Below are 16,850 nucleotides of genomic sequence, written 5' to 3'. Positions count from 1 at the left end.
GAATCATGCAGTTCCCTAACCATACAGTAGTCAGCAAGCCTCCTTTTTCCTGGATGAAATTAAAAACAATAAATTTGAAAAATAGAACGGGATCCATTGCTGAATGACCAGGTTATATCTTTTATAATGATTGAGGCATGACTTGGATATAAGCTTAGAAACTAAATAAATGATACAGAGGTTTTAAGTGTATCAAACAGACAATTTACAATTGAAACAATACAGTTTTTTAAATGCTTGAAGAAAAACACAGCCCTTAACTCAGTTTCATATTTTTACTTCTTTGGTTAATGGTCATTGAGACATTTCTGCATAACTAGACTAGCTGTTATCTAAGGTCCCTTTCAGCTCTAAATCCTTTTTTAAAATTATTTAATACTTTATTTTTCCCTTAATTACATGCAAAAACAACTTTAACATTCTTTTTTTTAATTTTTGAGTTCTAAATTCTCTCCCTCCCTGTCCTCCCCTCCCCCTACATTGAGAAGACAAGAAATTTGATTTAGATTATACATGTAGGTCATGTGTAATGGCAAACAAGGTGGGACTTTTTGTTGTCTTTTGTTTTGGAGTACTTCTCAGCACTAAGGCAATCAAGTGCCTTTGAGTCTTGCCTTTGTTTCAATCAAGACACTTTGATTGAATCGGGAGTCTTTGATGACCTGCTTAAGTCACCGGAAGGCCTACGTCACATGGGTTTGAGTCCCATGGTTATGACACCATCTGACCCTGAAGAAGTGTATATGTACTCCGAGGTTAGCATTTTGTTTTGGGGGCTCACTCACTGGAAGAGTGTTGGGTGATTTGACCAGATGAGACTCTGGGTAACCATTAAGGAGCCCCCTGGTTCTGAAAACCCAGACATTGGCGCATCTCTCTCTGGTAATGTATGTAATGTCTTGGAAAGATAGCTAGAAGTCTGCTGATTTGTGTTATTTTGCTCTGTTTACATAATTTCTGCTTGTATTTTCTGTTTGTGTTTTTTCTGAAGTTCGGAGTGCTGACTTTTTTCCCCTGAACTAAGTGAATGATATATGTACGTTTGACTAAAGTAAACCCCTTCAAGTTGCTTTCCTTAGAAAAGCAGATCAAAGAATCTGTGCTAGCAGCCCTCCTGTCTGCTGGTGTTATTGGTCTTACACAGCCACAGTAGTGACAAACAACATTGTTGTTACATCATGCAAAACATATTTCCACATTAATCATGTTGTGAAAGAAAACAGACCAAAAAAAAAAAAAGAAAGAAAGAAAAAGTTTTTTTAAAAAGTATGCTTCAATCTGCATTCAGACTCCATCAGTTCCTTCTCTGGAGATGGATATTAGCACTAAATTCTATGATTGCACATATTCAAGCTGGGACTAATGGGGGCAGGGTAGGGGGAGAAGCTAGTATGATCCATGCCCACCAGTAACAGAGTAATGCTAAAAGAGCCACAAGAAAGAGAATCTGAGACAGAACTTGGTCCAATGGAAAAGACACTGGAATTGGGTTCAGCAAGACTACAGTCAAGCCCCAGTTCTGCCAAATCACTACAACATCTCATCCTCAGTTCAGCTGCCTGTAAAATAGGGGTGATAATACTTGCTATTTCTATCTAAACAGTCTGTTATTAGGCTCAGCTTTGTGTTTTTTAAAAAAATGGTGTAACAATAAAGCTCTTTACCTATCATCTTTGACTCCTGAGAGCATAAAGAATGTTGCTAAAAGAAAGGATCAGTGATGCCTCATTCCTAGTACTTAGGGCTTTCCCAGAAAATATAATATTTCCATCCCCTAACATGCATATTACCCAGAAGTGCTATGGCTTCCTGTAATATTTATGACCACTAGACAGTTTAACAATAACTTTCTGACACCAAAACCTTGGCTAACATTTATCAACTAGATTTGTTGTTTCAACTCAAGAGTTCACATAATGACATTTCAGAATGAAACTATTTCTACTTTAATGTATGTTCTAGCATAGTTCTAATGCTCAAAATTGTGCAGGTCTTTCAGGAAAATATTCTCCAAATTTTAGAGCCTAAAGGTTTACTGTTTGTATAAACATGGAGACTGGATACTAAAAAAGAAACCCAAATCAGATCAGAGACTGCATTGATAACCTCAGCTCATTTTCCCCCAGTTAATGTCCTGACCAAGGAATCTCATGCAAATGCTTCCTCCTCCTCCTCCTCCTCCTCCTCCTCCTCCTCCTTCTCTCTCTGTGTTTCTGTCTCTGTCTCTCTCTGTCTCTGTATCTGTCTGTCTCTCTCTCTCTCTCTCTCTCTCTCTCTCTCTCTCACACACACACACACACACACACACACACACACACACACACACACACGCTAATCAAGTATTCCCAGGGTCCTTCTCTCATGAAATAAGTTGGGGATTGGTAAACTCTGACTCCACACATACCTAAAGCATCAAAGAAACACAGATAACTATGGTTGTTGTGTCTTTTCTCTCATTATATGTTCCCTTAACACTTAGGCAAAACATGAAACATTCATTTTCTATCTACTGGACAAGTACAGGGCAGTATGGTCCAGAAAGTATCATCTGGGAGGCTTCAAACAAAATCATTCTATTTGTACATAGAGTGCAATTATTTCACCCTTCTTCCCCTACCCCATAACAGCCATCCAACAAAGTTGAATATGTCTACTTCCTTATTGCAGGAGGTAAAACTAACCTCAGTAAATTGCTTGAGAAAACTACCTTCTCACCTGTCAAATTTCTTTCTGCAGCAGTGATGTTTTCACTGGGGATGTCACCATGGCATGGACACCAATATTTGGTGCCTCCTTTCCTCTTCATTTCCTTTCTCACTCCTTTAGATTGTCAGAAAGATATATTATTATTGCACTGCATCTTGTTTGTAACAATTCTTGGGGGAAGGGGAGATCATGCAGTATCAGGTCTCTAGAGTTGGAAAGAATCTAAAAGTCCATCTAATCCAATCTCCTTGTTTGCAAATGAGGAAAGTAAAGCCCAGAGCCATAACCTGAATTGCCCGAGGTCAAACAGGGAGTTAGCGACTGAGGCAGGAACTTAAGCCAGGTCCTTTGACTCCAGAGCCAGGGTTCTTTCCACCGTGCGGTACTGTCTCATTTACCTCAATGTCAGATCTGTCCTTTTTAAGTACCTGAAATTTGTGCCTGTTTCCTTGAATGTTTTTGGTAGATGCCATCTTCTGCCAATGCTGAGAATGAAAAAAAATGGCAAGAGATATCTGAGGAAATAAAGAAGATTTTTAGGACAGCTGTGAAATTGCTACATGAAAAGGGGAAAATGAAGCACAGCCAAGCCAAGAGATATCTCTTTTCAGGTAACTTTTATACTGTCAGCAAAGGCCAAAAAATGGCCACATATAAAATCTTTTATGAATGAATAAATGCAACTTGCATCAAATGAAAGAAATTGTCCTAATTATCTCCATCTAGAAAAAGATATTATTCAACCTTCTGCTACGGATCATATCCTAATTAACTTATGGGGTTTCTGGATGAAACCGTAACTTCAAAAGAAAGATGACTATGATAAACCACATTCAGCCAATATTTCTGACTTAAACCACTTGGCACCTCCGTTTTAACAATGAAAAACGAGGCTTCATTATTATAAGTAACACAGAGCGCTAGTAATCTCCAAGGAAATGTCCTAGATTTCAATTTGGGGAGAGGGGGAGGAGATGGTACCCAGAAAGAAAAAAAAGGATCAGGTAAAGAAATAGGACATGTAGAGATTTGGAATACTTGAAAGTAAACTGCAGACCTGCAGATATCTTTTCTGCAACTTTTATTCCTTCCTCATTGAAAACTGATATTATGGAATATGGATCTGTGGCAAAGGTACTTAGTTGTTTCAAATTTTGTCAAGGAATAGATGATGATAGTGATTTTAAAAATGTAAAGTTAACTGTAAATCACTTTTGCTAATGAAAGACACCTCAGTTTTACAGTTGCTGATATCTTTTTAAGATATCAGAGCTGATTAAAAAAAGATAAAAATCATAAGAGACTAAATTTGATAATCTTATTCTCCTAGATTAAGACACTCCTGATCTTTATATTTTGGTGGGAGACTTAGCCTGTTTCTCTTATCAAGTTAAAGCCACACTGATTTTCTAGGATGCTGCTTAAAAACTGAATTTGGGGGAAAGTATCAGTTCAATTGATTAATTAATGATACAATTAATTTTAATCATAAAACTTTTGAGAATCTATTTTAAAATACTTCATTTGAGTTTCCTGTTCCTGATGATCTCCAAAAAGACACCAAATTATGACCTATCAGGGGATATGGTAAAGGAGATTTATACTTAAAATGGAGATTGAACTAAACTGTTTCTGAGATCCTTTCTATCACTAAAATTCTATGATATTGATTCTACTTAGTATGAAAACTTTTTGAACTTTTTAAAAAATTTCTTTTATTATGAACCTTATTCAAGTTTTATATTCATATACAAATAGTATCATACTGATTCATCCTCCCCACAAAATAATCCCATATAAGTTTATATCTCTGTGAAGAGTATTTCAAAGGAAACAGAGTCCTGGCTCTAGCCTTTACCATCTATGCGATATTAGGCAAGTCACATAACCTTTCTGACCCTCAGTGTCCTAAGTGGAATAGTTCTGGCTTTATGTGCCGTATTATCTATGACAGCTACATTGCTAGCAAGTTTCAGACCTCACTTGCCTATCTTTTCTATAAATCCTTCACTCTATCCTCAAAATCTCTAACTGTATGGGAAATTTCCAAGTTTTCTAAAATCTTTTTTTCCTCTTTCCTTCTTCCTCCCTCCTTCCCTCGCCTTCCAACCACCAATCAAGTAGGCAAAGTTTGCCTAGAGAAGAAAACCTAGTAGGCAAGGTCATTGGACCAATTATCCAAGGGCTTAATCTTTTGGTCATAAACCTCATTTGAAGCTTAAATATGGTGGGGCTAATATGAACTATTGAGTACTACAGGCTCAAATACTTTTGGCTAAAAATTGGAGGGGGGTGTCATCTATCTTCACATTAATAATAATTCTTCAAAATCAGGGGAAAAAATCTATTGGCAGACCTAACAAGTCTGTTTTTTTTTAATTTAATCATTTTTCCTCCCTGGGCTCAGAATAAATTGTATATCCTAAGAGGATTTAATATTAAGCAACTAAGGCTGAAACATTTATTAGTTTGTATTTTATTTCCATGGTCATCAATTCTATTTAAAGCATTTGTATTGCTATATCTGTCCTTAATGCTTCAGGCCACTAGCCAATCAGATAGGAGGCATGTTAGTCAAAATCAGAGCAAAAAGAATTGTTTGAACAGTTTACTAAGACAATCTGGAAAAAAATGGATTTGGAGCTAGAAAGGACTTTAGAGATCTACTAGTTCAGTACTTCTCAAAACTTTTTGGTCTTAGGATGACCCCTTTATGCTCCTAAGAAATTATTGAAGATCCCAAAGAGCTTTTGTACATGTGGGTTATATCTAATAATATTTACCATATTAGAAATTAGAACTGATAGATTTTTCAAATATTTATTAATTCATTTTAAAATAACTATAAAAAGTCTTTACATGTTAATAAAAATAACATGCTAATGAAAAATAACCATATTTTCAAAAAAATTAATGAGAAGAATGGCATTGTTTTACATAGTTTCGCAAATATCATGACTTAATGGAAGACAGTTGGATTCTCAAATCTGCTTCTGCATTCAATCTATTGTGATATGTTGTTTTGGTTGAAGGAAAGGAAGAAAGTTTGGCCTCATACAGATGTGTAGTTGAAAACAGGAGAAGTATTTTAATAGGCAAATATTATATTAGTATTATCATAAAAAGACCTCAAAGACCTCCAGGGATTTTAGGACCACACTTTGAGAACAGCTACTGTAATCCAACCCCCTCATTTTACAAATGAGGACATTTAGACCCAAAAATATGAAGTGACCTCTCCAAGGTCATATACCACTGGGAAATCCCTAGTTAAAATATCGAATGACATAATCACAAGAAGAAATACGAGTCTTAGTCAAAGCTAAAGGTGAATGAATAGTCTGCAAATCTGGCCTAGTATGTCATTGACCACCTTTTTTTCTAATTTGTAATATGTTTAGGGGCCATTATATAGACACAGACTGAGGTCATTCACACTCCACTGGCTAGGTGATCAGATAGTAAATTTCCTACAGTTTTATATATTCTTCTGGTCACTTAGGAAATAGTTCTTCTGAAGTGAAACATCCTCCTCCCTATGTCTAATGCCACTGATGACATATCTTGTCACCTGTGTAGAGGACTATTCTGCTCAGAACGCCCCAACAGGAGCAAAGCAATAGAGTTGAGATTTGGCTTTTTCTGCTTTTGAATGGGGAAGTTAGCACTAGATTTCTTTTGTTTGTTTTTTCAGCTATTGAAGATGAGTTTGACTTTGCTTTGGGAAAACAAACACCAGCATTCCTAAAGAAATGTGTTTGCTACATTAGAAAAATTGCAAACATTGAGCGTTTTGTGAAAATTCCAGCAATGGGTAAATACATGGACATAACTGGGACAGAACCAAGGATTATCCGAGACCCAGAAGCCCACGAGAAACTGATAAAACTCAGGGATGAATTTATTCCTACCATTGTTGCATCATCTAATCTGAGGGTCTACACTTCCATTACACATTGTGACATGAAACTAGGTTATTCACAAGAAGTAGAGAACCATTATATAGAAGGACTTGGCAAACAGTTTTATGAGGATATGATTGACATCATTCAGGCAACTGTACAACAGAATTTTGACACAGAAACCGATACACTGTATGACGAAATTCTTCAGCACTCATCATTATGTAAAACATATGCCTCCTTCTACGAGTACAAATGTGAATCTCTAAATATAGTGCACAAATACCTTCTTCCCAGCAAAGCAGGGCACATTAACCCTCTCATCACCTTTGGAGGACCTTGCACTGGAAAAACTCTTCTATTAGCTGAAGTAGCCAAGAAGGTAAATGTCAATTCATCTTTAGTGTTTTTGTAAAGTTCTACTTTGTATATTTTTTAAAAGCGAATTTAGTTTATTTCACTTTTGTTTATTCATCTGTTGCTTGCTCCAGTATTTATTTTTTGTTTGGCATCATAACCGGGGCTTGCTCCTCAGCAGAATGGGTCAGACAAAGGATGGCTAAGACCCAGAGATCAGACAGGATTGCGGAGACAGGGCAGGTAACCGAAGGATGTCCATGCAGCATGTAATAAGAGGAAGTTTAGGAAGGCGGTTGGAGCATAAAGTCATAGTAATCTGGAAACATGAAAAGATCAAAGGTAATGGAGAAAGGAACAAGCACTTATTAAGTGTCTACTATTTGCCAGGCACTGTACTAAGTGGTTTACAAATATTATCTCATTTAACCCGTACAAGAACTTTGTATGGCAGGTGCTATTAATATCCCCCTCAGTTAACAAAATTGGGTCAGACAGAGGTTAAGTGACTTGCCTAGGGTCACAGAGCTAGTAAGTCACTGAGGCAGACTTTGAATCCAGGTCTTCCTGCTGCCAAGTCAGGACTATATGCACTGTGCCACCTAGTTTCTTCCCTGCAAATAGCTGGCACCAAGCCACGGGAATTAGGGTTTGGAGGAAGGACTCTAGTCCCTGGAAGGAATAGGGACCTTGTAAGGTAGGATCCCAGTCCAGAAAAATCTAGAGTACCAGGCATCCAATCAATGGGGATAAAAACAAAGACCCGGTTACAAAATATGAGGTATAAGGTTGTGGTTTGGTATTATAAGATCAGGAGATGGCTGATGATGCTAAGCCACACAGCACCTGGCCTTGGGCTCTTTATGTCCCACTGCCCAAGTCTAGAACTAGTCCTAGAATCTGAGGCATGGCTACACCTACAGTTGAAATGAAAGTGGCCCAAAGTATAGGGATTAAAAGCAGGTGGGAGGTAGAAAGTCAATCACATAACAACATGCAACGTATCTACAACAGTAGATGACGGGCCACTGTTTTTATTGCTACTGTGCTAGGGTTTGAGATACTTTTTTCTTACTGTGTCCTTGAGAACATAGTCATTCCTTTATATGTTGCTGTCTTAATAGTAAATCACTCATGAAATAATCCAGTTGTCCTAAGTGTAAGGAAAAAATACTTGAATATAGATGATGTACAATTATGACAGTACATGCACATCGAAAATCACAGGAATATAGAATAGATTACAGAGTCTAATTTTGACCAGCTTGGGAAACACTAACTCACCTGTAATTAGATATTATGCAGGTCTTTAATGTTAATAAGAAATCCCACAAATTGAAAAGAACATTAAGATGGGAATCAAAGAAAGAGAGGAAGGAAGGAAGGAAGGAAGGAAGGAAGGAAGGAAGGAAGGAAGGAAGGAAGGAAGGAAGGAAAGAAGGAAGGAAGGAAGGAAGGAAGGAAGGAAGGAAGGAAGGAAGGAAGGAAGGAAGGAAGAAAGGAAGGAGTAAGGAGAGGGAGAGAAGGAGGGAGAGAAGGGAGAGAGGAACATCAATGAAACATTTTAAAGGGGGAGGGCAAACCATGCTTATTTCCTTTCTAATGCTAAGTTCCTGCTTAACCCATTATGGATCTATTTTCAAACAATTTTATTTAAGCCTTTCTTAAACCTATTTATTTCTCGAGCCTGTAGCATATATTGAAGTTATAGTTTCACAAGTTTACTATATATTATTTATAGCAATATTTCATTTCATTTTTTCAAATTTACCCCTTTCAATTTTTAAGGAGTATTCTTTAGCCCTATTATACCAGGTTTTATTGAACCATTCTATCTTTACTCATACTGTATCCCTCACAATTTTAAAAGGCTTTGATCATGTCTTCTCTTAGCTTTTGTCTTTCCAGAGAGAATACTAATCTTTTTAGGCTGACCTCATATTACTGCCTTCCCATCTCTTTGATTATTTCAGTTACACCAATTAAACTACGATTACATAATTAGTCCTTTTAATGAATTTAAAATTGTCACTTAAATACATTGAGGTACTTTTTAAAAAAATTCTAAATTATATTTATGAAATGAGATTACAGAGTGATTTTTCCTAGTGTATCTATTAGCTTACTTGTAATTAGATATTATGCAGGTTTTTAATGTTATTAAGAGATTCAATGAATTAAAAAGAACATTATGATGGGAATCAAATCTGGTTCTCCTTGTGGTTAGCCCTTTATCCCCAGGTTAGGCAAATCACTTACCCAGCCTATGCCTCCCCTCCCAATTTTTCCGTCTATTAAATGAACCTGCCCAACGTTCCCTCAGAGAGATTTTTATATTGAATGAATTAACATTTCTACAGTAAACTTTCTCTTATATCAAATTATTTGCAATATTCCATACATATAGCCCTTCACCTCTTTACTGAAAGGAGGGGATTGTGTTTCATCATTTGTTCTCCAGGACTGAAATTGATTATTAAAAGTCCTCACTTTATCTGCCCTTTGATGTTGACTTTGCTTTAGTTATATTATTACAACGTAAGTAAATTATAATTATAATGTATTTTTTCTCTTAGTTCTGCTTATTTTACTGTTAGTTTGTATGAGTCTTCCCATAGTTCTCTGAATTCCTCAGTCATTTTTTTCTTGTGGTGTATCAGTATAGTATTCCAGTGTATTTATATGCTATAATTTGTCCAGTCATTCTCCAATCAATGAGTACTCCAGTTTTTTGCTACCACAAAAAGTGTGGCTCTTAACACTACAACAAGGAGCATTAACTGATATAAAAATTTTCTTAGTCCTTTGAGGTCTTAAATTCTGGTGGTTAGTGGTAGTAGTGGTAGTAGTAGTAGTAGTAGTAATGATAGCTAATGTGTATAATATTTTAAGGTTTGCAAACATTACTTAATTTTGTCCACAAACAACCCTAAGGGGTAGTTGCTATTATTATTAACATTTTACAGATGAGGAAATCAAGGCAGACAGCAATTAAGTGACTTGCCCAGTCATACAACTAATAAGTGTCTAAGGCTAGATTTGAACTCAGGTCAGCTAAGTGGCACAGTAGAGTGCTGGGCCCATAGTCAGGAAGATTCATCTTATACTTATTATTTATACTTAGCTGTGTGACCCTGGGCAAGTCACTTAAACCTGTTTGCCTCAGTTCCTCATCTCAGAATGAGTTGGAGAAGGAAATGGCAAACCACTCCAGTATCTTTGCCAAGAAAACCCCAAATGGGGTCACGAGGAGTCAGACACAATTGAAACAATTGAACAACTATTTCCTCAGTTTAGAAACCACAGTTCTAGCATGTTATATACTATACCACATGTGTGTATGTGTGTGTTTGAATATATATGTATATATATATATATGTGTGTGTGTGTGTGTGTGTGTGTGTGTGTGTGTGTGTATGTGTATACACACATCTTTGTCCTCCTTGGGGCATATTCCAATTACCCTGCCATTCTATGATCTATGGAGCCCCAAATGCTAGACCTCACAGTGTTTGGGGTAATAGTAATTCACACTTATATAACAATTTAAGGTGCTTCTCACAACAACTCTCTCAGGTTAGACAAAGTCGTAATCATTATCCCCAGGTGGCAAATGAAGAAAAATGGGCTGAGTGATGTTAAAAGATTTGCTGGAAATCATATAGTTAGTTAATAGTAGAGTCTGTACTAGAAAGTAGTTCTCCAGTTTTTAGGCACCTTTATTTTTAATAGCAATCCTAATCAAAGTCCCAAAAGTAATAAGTAATACTGAGCTAGGATTCAGACCTAGGTCTTCTAACTCCAAAGCCAGTATTCTTTTCACTACACCAAACACCTATTACGTGTGTGTTCAAATATTTAATACATTTTGCTAAAGCTAACTCTGAACAGGATTTCATGGGTCATAATTTTGACAGAATGTCTTAATAATTTTTTATACTTTGTTATTTTTTCTGCTTTTTATAGTTTTTCTCTTTTTTTCCTCATTGCCAAATTGTCAGTTGTCACTCCTCGCTGCTATCCATCTGCCTGCCTCTTCCAACCTCTGTCCACAAACACACATATAAGCTCTTCTAATTTGCTGCTTCTGTGGGCTGAGAAACTAGATAACTAACCCATTTAGAATTATGTGTTCTGTAAGAATCATTAAGTTGTGAGTGAAGCCTCAAGGATCTCTCTTATGAAGTAAAATGTCTGGTTTTACATTCATGGGTTTTATGTTCTCATTTTGGTCCGTTTTTTTGAGTTTAGTTTTTTTGTTTTTTGTTTTTGTTTTTGTTTTTGTTTTTTGCTTTCCCAGTTCTTAGTTACATTCCAGATGGTTTTAAGTTTCTTGAAGTCTGACCTCTAGATAAGTAGGATGCTAAAATTTCACTATTTTAGTTTTTAAATTGTCCTTCTAAACTATGCTTCTGTGTTTTAGGCTTATGGTTGGCTACATGAAGAGATGGGACCTGAATCTGACCCAGTCGTAATTGTAAGATTTCTAGGAACCACAGATATGAGCACTGATCTTAAGAATCTACTTCTAAGCATCTGTGAACAACTGGCAGTTAATTACCGATGTCTGGTGCAAAGCTATCCTAAGAAGGTCCATGATCTTCGTGACTTGTTCATAAATCTTTTGAATGAGTCGTCATTTCAGAGGCCCTTGGTAATAATATTTGATGCCCTAGAGCAGCTCTCTGATGTCGATGATGCCAGAAAACTTTGGTGGCTTCCTGTTCATCTTCCCCGTTTTGTACGGATAGTACTATCCACACTGCCCAACAAACATGGGATCCTGCAGAAACTGAGGTGCCTTATCCATGAAGAAGACAACTACATTGAGCTCATTCCAAGGGACAGAAAAATGTGCAGTCAGGTCCTAAAACACCAGTTGCTACGTGTCAAAAGAAAAGTGACATCAGGGCAACAGATATATGTCAACGAAGCTTTCTCGAAGTGCACATTGCCAATGTTTGTGAATTTAACCTTCAGGGAGGTTAGAAACTGGAGGTCCCACAAAGATGTGGATGAGTCATCCCTCTGTGTCACAGTCCATGAAAGCATAGAGCAGTTATTTTGGTCCCTGGAGAGGAAATGTGGGCAGAAACTAGTATCCCGAGCTCTGGGTTACATCACCATGGCTAAAATGGGTTTGAGTGAAATGGAGTTGGAAGATGTTTTAGCATTGGACAACAGTGTCATGAATGAGCTAAATGAGAATATACGACCGAGTAACCCCCTGCGGGTGCCTTATGTATATATTGCAAGGCTCAAGGAAGGCCTGAGTGGATACTTGATAGAACGGCATGTGAAAAACGTCACACTCTTGGTGTGGGCCAATAGGCACCTACAGCTGATAGCACAGAAGCTTTATCTACATAATGACACTGACTTGCGTGAAATGCATACGATCCTAGCAGATTATTTTCTGGGGGTCTGGTCTGGTGGCAGGAGGAAAGTTTTCTGCCTCGAAGACCCATACTTGAATGGCTGCCTTGATCTAGAAAGCAGAAGTTTACTAGAGGAAGAAAAGCATTTCCTGGAGCAGGCATCTTTTGATAGACAGGCCCCAGATCAACCCTGGGTGTTTCAGTGCAATCCACTGGAGCCTGACATCTTTTTTGTCAATCACCGCAAAATGTCAGAGCTTTTACACCACTTGACGAGATGTGGGAAAACAGATGACCTGCTCTATGGAGTCATCATGAACTTCAGCTGGCTTTATACCATGGTAAAAATTGGCCAATTTGACAAAGCCCTCGCAGACATTGAGGTGGCTTACAACTACTCACAGGAGAAGGAACTGAAGTTTCTGGCCAGCACCCTTCGAGGCATCAAAAGCAAGATCATCACGTTCCCTGGCTCCCTCTCTGCCGAGCTCCAGCAGAGGCTTCTTCCAGTTGTCAGTTCATTACCCAAACTGAGGCACCTTCTTTTGGAATGTGACAAAGATGGACCTAAATACTGCTCTATTGTCCCCTTACATTCTTCCATGGATGTGACCTACAGCCCTGAAAGGCTTCCCTTGTCATCTAGTCATCTACACGTCACCGAGATTTTGCCTACTTGTAACCCAAGTACTGTTCTCACAGCTTTGGAAAATGGCTCCATCAGCACATGGGATGTAGAGACCCGTCAGCTACTCAGGCAAATCACCACAGCCCAGTCTGTTATTCTGGGCATGAAGCTCACCACAGATGAAAAGTACCTTGTGGTAGCCACGACCAACAACACCTTGTTGATTTATGACAACATAAATTCCTGCCTCCTGTCTGAAGTTGAAATCAAAGGAGTCAAGCATGGAAGTGGTTCTAATTTCATCAATGGGTTTACCTTGTCAATTACACATGCCCTTGCCTGGTTGGAAGCCAGCAAAGATGTCACCGTCATTGATCTACTTTATGGATGGCCTCTTTATCAGTTCCACTGCTGGTACGAAGTCACTTGTGTCCAGTGCTCTCTGGATGGAGTGTATGCTTTCTGTGGGCAGTATCTAAATACCACCACCATATTTCATTTAGGGAGTGGAGAAAAGCTCTCCACTGTGACATCTGAATTTTCAGGTGGCTTTGTGAAGTTTCTTCTCATCTTGGACACAGCGCAGGAAATGGTCATGGTTGACAGTGAGGGCAGCCTTTCTGTTTGGAATACTGAGGAAATCACCAATCCCCAACTAACGGAGGATTTTGATTGTCGAAGAGAGGACAGCGAAGTTGTCAGCATTGAACTTTCCGAGGACCAAAGTGCAATTCTTATCTGCAAAGCACTCAGCATAGAACTCTTAGACACTACGATGTGGAAGGTGGCAGAAAAATTCAGAGCGAAACACAATGAGCGCTTCATCTCTGCAGTGCTGTCCAAAAATGGCGACTGCATAATCGCTACTATGGAAAATACCTCAGCTGTGTTTTTTTGGAGGAGAGACACTGGACAGTGTATGGCAAGTTTACAGGAAATCTCAGGAACCATAGTCAAGCTGGTCAAGTCTAATCACCATAATATGCTGCTATCTTTATCTACCAGTGGTGTCCTTTCTATTTGGGACATAGATATAATTACAGCAATGTCCAACATAGACAAGACCGGAAAACCCATCCAAAGACTGGTGTTACCTGCTAGAGGTGAAATCATTTATTCCCTAGATGGATCTGAATCTGTCCATAAGTGGAACTTTAGCAATGGATTCATTGAGGCAGAATTTAAGCATGAAGGCATCGTAGAGCATTGTGTCCTCACCTCCTCTGGGGATGTGATGGTGACATCAGATGACAAATGTAGCCAATACGTGTGGCACACCAATAGTGGTGAAAACCTCTTTCGCATTAATGGGCAAAGAATATCCCAGCTGCTGATTACACACAATGATCAATTTGTGGTTTCACTCTGTGAGGAAAATGCCTCTAGAGTCTGGCGACTGGCCACAGGCCACAGGGTGTGCAATATTCTCACTCCTTTACAGAATGCATTTATAACCTCTGCAAATACATTTGTGGTAGGCATCACAAAAAACAAAGTGCTGGCAGTCAGCTTATGGACAGGAAGTATCACCAAGAAGTTCTGCTGCGAGGATGGGACCATGATTGTAAATTTCAAATTGATACCTGACTGCCCTGATATCATAGTGTTTATAACATCAACGGAAACTGTGAACATCTGGAGCCTGACAGACGAAGTCATCTGTCGACGTGTGCAACTTCCAAACAATTTCTTAAAAAATCTAGAGGACTTCGAAATTTCCCCCAATGGCAAACTAGGCATCATGTCCCGGGGAGATGAAAATATAAATGTTCTTGATCTGCATAGTGGTAAACTACGAGTGGTACATGCTGCTGGAATCATCTGGCGGCAGAGGCTATCTCGAGATGGCCGCTACCTGGTCTATATTTGTTTCCGGAATGGAGAAGAGGAAGATGACAATGGTGCAGTCTCCAGCTTAATTGTCATGAGACTTGCAGATGGTAAAAACATTGGTGCTTGCTCACTTTATAAGACACCAACATATCTTGCACTGTCACAGAGGCACTTGAATATTATCGTTGGTTTTGATGATGGAAGTATAGGGATTTATACCGTAGTGGACCGGGTCGATGCAGCTTTGAAAATTAAAATTGCCACTTCAAACAGCCGGCAAATTTTCAACAGTGCAACACAAGCATCGAGGCCAAAGTGTAATAGTTATTGCTTTAAGGCTACTGCAGATTGTATTTGGAGAGAATCCACTGAGGTGTTTGCAAGAGATAGCCCCATCACAGTGACTGATCCTGCAGAAACAACTGAAGCAACACCAACCAAAAAACACAATCCTTATGACCGTGTATGCTCTGCCATAGAGAGCAGAAGCCACAGTTTTGCTGCTGACAACTAATTACATATTTAGATGGGTTTGCTGAAATTCATGATATACATTTGTAAGTTTGTCTTCTATATTGGAGATGGAAATGGTGCATTTCTTAGGCAAAATGAAATACAAGTGACCTATATTTGTCCACATATGTGTAAAAACTACAGAGATGGGAATGTGTTTTGGCTATAGTTTTTCTTGAGATTAATCCATGAAAATCCTCTTCCAATGGCTCATCATTATATGGAAGTGACCCTGTGTTCTTAAAGGCTGTAACAACAGAATGCAAGCTCTGGTAAGTCAAAAAGGCTTTGAGAATGGGTCCTGCAAAGGATTGTACATCTTGCCCAAGCACTACCCTAAGTCCAGAGAAGTCCATCTTTGGAGATTTGATTTATCAGGTGATTAATTATTTTTTGGCCACAGCAACTCTTCAAACTACAGACTAAAGCATGGAAAGATTGTGATCTACCTTCATGATGAGAACGCCCATACAGAAAGAATCACAGCTCTTGGAAGTATGGAATTAATCCAAGTATGAAATCTTCACTGGGCATTTCTAGCAATACTCTTTACATTGCTGCTTCACCTAGAAATTAGAAAATAGTACAATATATTGACTCTATATCTGCCAGAAGTATAACCTCTTCAGTTCACTAGATACCATACTACACACACACACACACACACAGAGCAGTTTGACCAAAATCATTTATCGTGCTTTTTTTTTAAGTTAGATTCAAACAACCATTACTTTGTCTCCATGATGCCAAATTATTCTTGTTTGGCAACATTTGGTTGTTAATATTATATAAATACAGCCTTAACCCCACTCTACCTTTTACCATCCAGACTTGTATCTGGGGATAAAGGAAAGAAAGTGAGAAGGGGGAAAGTAATTTAACAATCCTGACCATATAAAACTCTCCAGTGACTACACCCCAACACAAAGGGAAAGTACCTTTAAAAGATGTGACAATGAGAAGCTGTAAGCTGGATGGGACAAGAGTCAATTGGCAGCTAAAAGGGCAACCCAGATGGAGAAAATCAGTCTTGCAAAAGTTGCATATGTGGGTTTTGTACAAAGGAGGAAACAATTTCTTTAAAAGCTATTTCCCAAGTTATAAAAAAACATGTTTAATACTAAAAATTCATTCTTTTTTTAATGTCTCTTTCAAAGTACATATTTTGCTAGATGCAATGAATACTCACATAAGGGCATTACAAATGCAGTTAAACTGTTCCATTCTATTATTGTACTAAAGTGTTATTCTTCACTCTCTGATAAGAAAGTATGAATTATCTCTAAATCCCTACACTGAAGTTCAACAGAAAGAAAGCTTTCTTGATATGCCATGTACGAACTACTGATAACATTTGCCTTACTCTCATTCCTCTTCTGTCCTGTGTTGAACGCAGAGAGATGACCAAATACTCTGGGACTAACAGAATATGCCTGTATTTGTGCTAAAATATTCCATAAAATCTTAAGGCTGTCCAAAGGTTCTTTACTGTTCCTGTTTGTAATAAATTTCTTACTTCTACATATGTACGTA

General features: G+C 38.1%; 1 protein-coding gene across 1 annotated transcript in view; it reads left to right on the top strand.

Annotated features, from left to right (window-relative positions):
* Positions 1-15,956, top strand: part of NWD2 (NACHT and WD repeat domain containing 2) — a 176,213-nt gene extending 160,257 nt beyond the window's left edge. Inside the window, exons 5-7 of the mRNA XM_036762387.1 lie at positions 3,173-3,317; positions 6,401-6,990; positions 11,389-15,956. Of these exons, the coding sequence (XP_036618282.1) occupies positions 3,173-3,317; positions 6,401-6,990; positions 11,389-15,318 (4,665 nt within the window). The 3' untranslated portion in view covers positions 15,319-15,956. The remainder of the gene's footprint in view (positions 1-3,172; positions 3,318-6,400; positions 6,991-11,388) is intronic.
* The last annotated feature ends 894 nt before the right edge of the window (positions 15,957-16,850 follow it).

The sequence above is a fragment of the Trichosurus vulpecula genome, chromosome 6 (genome assembly GCF_011100635.1).
Source record: "Trichosurus vulpecula isolate mTriVul1 chromosome 6, mTriVul1.pri, whole genome shotgun sequence".
Classification (NCBI taxonomy): Eukaryota; Metazoa; Chordata; class Mammalia; order Diprotodontia; family Phalangeridae; genus Trichosurus; species Trichosurus vulpecula.
Note: the sequence above shows the minus strand (reverse complement) of the source record. Positions and strands in the feature narration are given on the sequence as shown.